Below are 8188 nucleotides of genomic sequence, written 5' to 3'. Positions count from 1 at the left end.
ACTACTCTGGTACAACTCATTAAAAATGTGTAATCTTCCCATGACATTCATAGTTCATTTCCCACAAAACGTTCACACAATCATTTAGATTTCTTTTTGAGCGCCAACTGCTAATTACATTACGCACTTCACACAATACTGAATCAGAACCAATACCATCCTCACATTGATCTTTAATCTTTTTCTTGCTTTGAAAGATTCATAGTTGCCTGCTCCCCAGATAAAGATCTATCCTCAGACGAAGGGGAACTACTACTTTGCTTTTCAACCAAGGTAATTGTTGTACCTTGTGTATGTAGTCCAGTAAACTTAACAGCATCCTTGTTAAATGTGGTGTGACTTTGTCAGTACCTGCTGTTGTTGGAACTTTGATGAGTTGTTTATGATCTGTAGTCTGTACACACCCCAGCATTAGGAAAAGCTGTTAGCTGCAGCTCCATCCCCTCGTCATTGCGTTCCCAGGGACGGACTGGGACAAAATATTGGCCCAGGGACCAAAACAAAAGTAGCCCACATTAGTGAAGCTTATAGTGAAAAATGTGGTTATATATGGAAAATAAACAGTGAAAAACAGCCTACTTGGCCATAAAACCAGCCCAAAACTGATAGAAAACCAACCTACACACTGATGTGTCCTATCAACCGATTAGGCACTGCCTGATTGCCCTATAGGACAGTTGGACCCTGTGCATCCCAGGGAGTGTTTTGGAATGCAGTCACATACTACCATAACAACAGTCATCACTAGGTACTGGCTGGACTGTGAAAGGAAGAGAGAGTTGATTTCCATACATTTTGAGGAGTGATGAGATGTAATTTACACCTGTAACAATACATAAATTCTCCTCCTGTCACTCAGTGTAAATTCTTCAAGGCAGAAAAGTGGAAATGGAACATTTGCAATGTAGGCATTCTGAAGTGACACCTGGGTGAGCAGAAGTTGCATTCATCGTGGAATGCCAAGGATACACAATCAACAAGAGGTTAACGCCCACATACTCATAATTATGTAGCTATCTTCTGAATACCAAATAAGGGATCTGTAGTTACTACATACCTACACTGTTCTCTTCCCATTTAGCAAATGTACCTCTCTTAACTGCTTGAATCATCCACACTATTTACAGGGTCGTAAGGAATATGTTATGTGCCCTGATGCTTCTCTAGGCTATCGCCATCTTACATAAATATTGGAAATAGATGAATTATACCATCAAATATATCCACCTTTTACTTATAACTAGGTTTGGTGAAGAATCAGAAGATGGTTTCTGGTTTACCATTGTTATGTGAATTGTGTGACTGAGGGCCTGATTTAGATCTTGGCAGATGGGAATACTCTTTCACAAATATGATGGAAATTCCATCCGTCGTATTACGATCCCATTATATCCTATGGAGATTGTAGTACGGTAGATGGGATATCTGTCACGTTTGTGACGGTGTGTTCTATCCGCCAATATCTAAATCAGGCCTAGAATTGTATAGTTGGACAGTCTATCAACATAAAGTGGGCAGCTGTAATGCTTCTTCATGCAGCAGATGAATGCCCTTTTAGCCTAAACATCTTTATCTCCATTTACCTATCTTTCGCTTTCAGAAAATTCCTCACTCAAAAAACCATGCTCTGTAATGTCATAACATGGGGCCGATTTGCAAAGGCATTTGTAGGTACATAAAGCAGTACTCCTGTGGTACTAATTCAAGGACTCCTAATTGGGTGAACTGGCCCCATAGTTGGGGATATAGACAAGTATCGACAACTTCATGTTCCATGTGCCATAAAAATGAAAAATAAAAAAGAAAGCCAAGAAAACCAAACCTATAATTAGAATTTAGTTTAAAGCGCATAGAGCCTACTCATAAATACCTCTGTAAATTGACTTCATGACATAAAAGCTTGAATCCTAGTTCTGGCTCCTGATGCTTGAAAATTATTGATATGAGGTTAAGGAAAGGAAAACTAAAAGTTGGAAAAACACATTTTGTGTAGGTTCACCACCTGAGATGTCTCCATCATCTACTCCCTAATTGAAAAAGGGAAGCCGAGGTCAGAGGTCATCTTCTAATCCACTGAATATCAAATCCATCAAGACCGTAGACTACCACTTCACACAGTGTGAGCATCTCTTTTCGTTTAGGGATAGTGATCTTGATAAACTTCCCGGTCACTCCGTGGCAGCAGAAGCCGATTGATGGTTGGAAGACAATAAATTTATTCACCACACCACAGCTGCGGAAGAGAAGAGAGATGTGACAGGAGTGAGTAAATGGCAAAATATTCATCTGAGACCAGTGAAGGGAGTGGGTCTACTCATGGACAGCTGCATCCTCTTTTAAGACATTCATATGTTGCAAGAAGGATTAAGGCACATTATTACAATTTATAATACTCCCAAAATGCATACATAGTTTAATGGGGATGTGAGGCCCCCTGCTCTGTCACCATCCTCAGGGGCATATTTATACTTTTTGGTGCAAAACTGCACTAACACCGTTTTGCATCAAAAAGTTTTCCTCCGGCTTGCACCATTCTTGTGCGCCAGGCACCATATTTATGGAATGGTGCAAGCCGGCGCAAAGGGTAGACTTTAGGCAGTGGGGGTGGCGGTATGGGAGAAGGGGGTTTTGCACCAAAAAATGACATTAGGCATGTTAGAGCAATAATTACTCTAACCAGCCTAGTGTCATTTTCTGATGCAAAACCATCCATACTACATGACTCCTGCCTTAGAAAAGACAGGAGTCATACTCACCACCCCAATGGTCAGAACAGGGGACCAGGGTCCCCTGGGCATGGCCATTGCACCCAGTGCCATGTAGGGGGCCCATTTCCATTACTTACCTATACTTACCTGGGATGGGGTACCCCATCCTCCTCTGTCCCTCTGGTGTGGATGGGGGGGTCCCTGGGGCCTGAGGAGGGCACCTATGGGCTTATTCCATGGTGTTCCACCATGGAAATAGGCCCACAGGTCCCCTAACGCCTGTCCTGACCCAGGCTTTAAAAAATGGTGCAAAGCAGGCATTGCACCATTATTTGGCCCCTCCTCCCCCCATGCGTGATTTCAGCACGGGGGATAAATATGGCGCTAAGGCCATAGGGTAATTTTTTGTATGGGAACACCTACCTTGCATCTCATTGACGCAAGGTGGGTTTCCACATCAAAAAAATTACTTTAACTCCATAACTTTGGTGCTAGACGGGTCTAGCACCAAAGTATACATATAGAGTTAGTTTTGCACTGAATTTGCGTAAAATAAATTATGCAAATTCGGTGCAAAACAAGTATAAATATGCCCCTAACTGCCTCCAAGTGCTCTGAGGCAGCAAGCTGTACTTTAAGTGTGTTACAAATGTTTGAAATGCATGAATAGGTATACATTTTTCAAAATAACATTATTAGGCTTTTTTTAATGGGTACATAATTATATACACAGGTGCCATTTATCTGCAAACAGTAGACACCAGAGAGCATTACTTGATAACTCATACTGCACTTTCAGCCTTACAAACATTGGGCCTGTTTTATTTTTTAATGGGACATCCAAGTCCCCTATCCTTAAAAATATGCAGGCGGCCTTGTTTCATAAGATGTAGGTCCTCCAGAGGTTAATGTAATGAGTATCATTGTGTTGGGTGATATTAAACATCTGTTTTATCAAAGCCCAGATGCTCCAAGGCGTGAATCTGCACTTTAAAAATACATTTTGTGTCCTTGGGTATATAGGAGGACCACACCCACACGTCATATATGCCTACGTATATTTCATCAAAGGAGGCCCTTGCGCAGCCTCATCATTCAGTTCCTGATTCACCAGCTGTCTCTACCAGAATCCTCCAACCAATCCATAACAGGTACACTTTTTGAGAATTAAACGCAAAACAAACAAGGCTTACATGAGAAAAACAAATATGGATCAACCTTTTCTTGTGTTTATACTGGTGTTTGATGACTGAACGGGTTCCTTGTTAGTTCATCAAGAGGCAGGCCATATGTTTGTAGGAGTGGAAGGGAGGCACACTCCAGGACAGCAGGAACTTGTCAGAATAGGTGTTATAAGGGTTTTTACTTGTTTTAGGGCATAGCTGTGATCTGTGCATGTATGCTTGAAATATTTTAGGATTTTAGAGTTAGGTGCCTGAAGAGAGTATAAGCACAGGGGTGCGGGGCAGGGCCCCCCCCCAACCGTACAGAGGACCTCCAGACTGTAAATAGACCCCCATTTCTCCCAAGTCCAATTAATATCTGTGAGATATGGTACACTTGTGAGCCCCTCCTAATAGTCTGCAGGGGGACCCCAATGCTTTGCGTTGGCCACTGCATGATACCCACACTCACAGGTGTTACTGATTGGGAAGCCCTGCAAAGGCCCTGATTGTATTTTAGGCCTTGGCAATAGATGGCAGGCATTGACATGAACCTGGAAATGGGCAGTCCATGATTACCTGCCAATAAGAAGGATGGGATCTTTTCGGAACTGTGACGTTTCGGCAGCGCTACTCAGGAATTAGTCGTATTCTAGTTAGGAATTGCACTTTTTATATTTATTATTCTCAAGGTAGCTCAACATAAAATCAGATGAAGATTAATGCTTGATCTTTTTTCTTCTTTCTTCTAGGTTTCAAGGAGGAGGTCTGTTTGCCGTTATCTCGAAAGAAGCACAGTAATTAGTAATGAGTATTTGCTTCTCCTTCTTAGATTGATACGATCACCAGAAACACCATGAGTGTGCACTGAAAGATCAAGGGGGGGATATTGTGGGGGGGGGTAAAGTTTATTTCACTTTTAGGTCTGGGAGGAAAAATATAAAGAAATGTATTTTCCACCTAGTGATTTTTTTTCTCTTTGTTAGAACTACTGGGGCAGTCGGATAGCTGCAAGTGTCCTTCCCAGTCCCCGCACCTGGCCACACACCTGACGGAGCCATGCTTCTTCTGAAGCGCGGCAGGAAGATGCAGCTCCACGGCAAACAGCCTCCCGAGTCGTCTCCTAGTTTGCTTCGGGTTGCTTCTTTTCCATTGTCTCCTACTCTGGGTCACACTGAAGGGGCAGTTCCCATCATCTTCTTCAGCTTCAGTTGGCCCTCGAAGATGTCGGAGCATCTGTTCCTCTTCCGGTCCTTCAGCACTGTTCTTTTCTGGCTTTGCTTCCAGTTGCTCCTGCAAAGCCATTGTTTCTATGTCCGACAGTGCAACCTTTGACCCTGCATCTGCAGGTAGGTCGCTCCCCGCTCCGTATCCCGCGGCGCCTCCACTCTGCATTCTGGTTGCCTCCTGTTATTTCTGACTCCGTTCTTCCCGCTGCTGCGTACCCTTCGGCCCCTCCCGCCTCCCCCCTCCTTCTCACTGCTCCTTTCTGACTCTGTTTTTTCCCGCCGCTGTATCCCCTGTGGCCCCTCCCTTCAGCCCTCTCATATGCCAGGCCCTCCTGCCTCCCAGCTGCCACTCCCACCCTCCCCTCCTCTTATGGCAGCCGAGGCGCAATAGCAGGGAGCAACCTTTGACCCTGCTTCTGCAGGTAGGTCGCTCCCCGCTCCGCATCCAGAGCCACCTCCACTCCGCATTTTGATTGCCTCACGTTGTTTCTGACTCCGTATTTACCGCCGCTGCGTCCCCTGCGGCTCCTCCCGCCACCCCCCTACTTCTCAACGCTCCTTTCTGACTCAGTTTTTTCCAGCCACTGCGTCACCTGCAGCCCCTCCCACCTCCCCAATCATTCTCAACGCTCCTTTCTGCTCTGTTTTTTCCTGCCGCTGCGTCCCCTGCAGCTCCTCCCCCCCAGCCCTCTCATTCGCCAGGCCCTCCCAGCTGCCACTCCCACCCTATCCTCCTCTTATGGCAGCCGCGGCGCGATAGCAGGGAGCAACCTTTGACCCTGCTTCTGAAGGTAGGTCGCTCCCCGCTCTGCATCCCGAGCCACCTCCACTCTGCATTTTGTTTGCCTCCTGTTGTTTCTGACTCCGTTTTTTCTCGCCGCTGCGTCCCCTGCGGCCCCTCCCGCGTCCCCCCTCCTTCTCAACGCTCCTTTCTGACTCCATTTGTTCCCGCCGCTGCGTCCCCTGGGGCCCCTCTCCCCGGCCCTCTCATTCGCCAGGCCCTCCCGCCTCCCAGCTGCCACTCCCACCCGCACCCTCCCCTCCTCCTATGGCAGCCGCGCCGAGCCCATCTGCGCCCGTCCGCGCCTGGACCGCGCCCAGCGCCAGAACCTCTGGCCCCAGCAACAGCCACCCCGCCAGCATTCGCTACAACACCAACACCCTCCGCGCACTCAACACCAGCCGAGACACCACTTGCTTCCAGGCCTCTCCAAAGAGCACGCACGGACCCTTCTCCTGCCACAACTGCAGCTTCACCTGCAACAGAGCCCACATACCTCCAAGGATCAAGACCAACCACCTCAGTTGCATACTCCTCAACACCAGCTCAGCACGCAAGCACGCCATCGAAGTTTGGGACCTGCTCGACTCCACCTCTCCGGACGTAGCCTTTCTAACCGAAACTTGGGGGAACGACTCCTCAGCACCCGACATCGCCATAGCCATCCCAAACGGATACAAAGTTGCAGGCCGAGACCGCACCAACAGAACTGGAGGAGGCATAGCCATCGTCCACAAATCCACCCTCGAAGTCGAAACCACCCTGGACGACTCCTTCAGCGCCACCAAACTCCTTCACTTCCAAGTCCGCACCGACCCCAACACCACGCTGAGAGGAACACTCATCTACAGACCCCCAGGACCCAGGGCACCTTTCAGCAACGCCATTGCCGACCTGGCCAGCACCCTCGCACTCGCCTCCATGGACTACATCCTCCACGGGGACCTGAACTTTCACCTCAAAAACAACAATGACACCAACTCCACCACCCTGACCGAAAACCTCGCCAACCTTGGCTTCACACAGCTCGTCGACACACCCACCCACACAGCCGGTCACACCCTTGACCCCATCTTCTCCACAAGCAACCACGTCACCTTCAACCATACCACCAAACTCTACTGGACCGAACACCACTGTATCCATTTCACCTTCAAGAAACAGACAGAACACCACCTCACCGAATAACCACCACATGGTCGATGGGGCAAAGTCACGAATTTCAACTAACCAACGCCTTAGCCCAGAAACCACCTGTCAACCCCTCAGACCCTGACATCGTGGCTCACAACTTCGAGCTATGGATCAACAACTGCGCCAACCACCTTGCTCCACTCAGAAAACCCTCCAACAACCACATCAACAAAAAAGCCACCTGGTTCACCGACGACCTCCAAGCCTCCAAACGCCACTGCCGAAAACTCAAGCAAATATGGCTACTCAAACGCACTCTAGACAACCACATGGCACTCAAGGATGCCACACGCAAACACCACCAACTCATCTGTCTAGCAAAAAGATCCTCCTTCAAAACCCGCCTAGAATACAACGCCCACGACTGCAAAGAACTTTTCAGTATCGTAAAAAAACTCTCCAACCCAAAGGCCACCGTCAACGACATCACCCCCTCCCAAGAACTATGCGACGCCCTAGCAACCGCCGTCCACCAAAAAATCATGGACATCCACGACAGCTTCAACTCCCCTCACACTCCGGATGCCCCTACCCCACCCACCACAACTCCACCCACTCCAGCAGACTGACCTCCTGGACCAACATTAGCGACGACGATACCCGCAAGACCATGTACTCCATCCACTCCAGACCCCTGCCCACACCACATCTTCAACAAAGCAGACACAGCCATCACACCACACATACGGAAAGCCATCAACATCTCCTTTGAAATTGCAAGATTCCCGGAAAGCTGGAAACACACCGAAATCAACGCCCTTCTCAAGAAACCAAAGGCAGACCCCAAGGACCTAAAACACTTCTGGCCCATCTCTCTGCTCCCTTTGCCAGCGAAGGTCATCGAAAAAATCGTCAACACTCAGCTCACTTGGTATCTCGAAGACAACAACATCCTCGACCCCTCCCAGTCCGGCTTCAGACGCAAACACAGCACCGAAACCGCCCTCCTTGCCGCCACAGGTGACATCAGAAGCCACCTCGACAATGGAGAGACATCAGCCCTCATCCTCCTAGACCTATCAGCCGCCTTTGACACCGTCTGTCACCACACCCTAAAATCCCACCTCCATGCAGCAGGAATCCAGGACCAAGACCTCGAATGGACCGCATCCT

At 48.2% G+C, this 8188-nt stretch overlaps 1 protein-coding gene across 1 annotated transcript in view; it reads right to left on the bottom strand.

The window, feature by feature from the left end:
• Positions 1-309: 309 nt before the first annotated feature.
• The window catches only part of LOC138282982 (pentraxin fusion protein-like), a 226810-nt gene continuing 218931 nt past the window's right edge, over positions 310-8188 (bottom strand). Inside the window, exon 4 of the mRNA XM_069221070.1 lies at positions 310-2233. Coding sequence (XP_069077171.1) covers positions 2059-2233 — 175 coding nt within the window. The 3' untranslated portion in view covers positions 310-2058. The remainder of the gene's footprint in view (positions 2234-8188) is intronic.

The sequence above is a fragment of the Pleurodeles waltl genome, chromosome 2_2 (genome assembly GCF_031143425.1).
Source record: "Pleurodeles waltl isolate 20211129_DDA chromosome 2_2, aPleWal1.hap1.20221129, whole genome shotgun sequence".
NCBI lineage: Eukaryota > Metazoa > Chordata > Amphibia > Caudata > Salamandridae > Pleurodeles > Pleurodeles waltl.
This window is presented reverse-complemented; position numbering and strand designations above follow the sequence as displayed.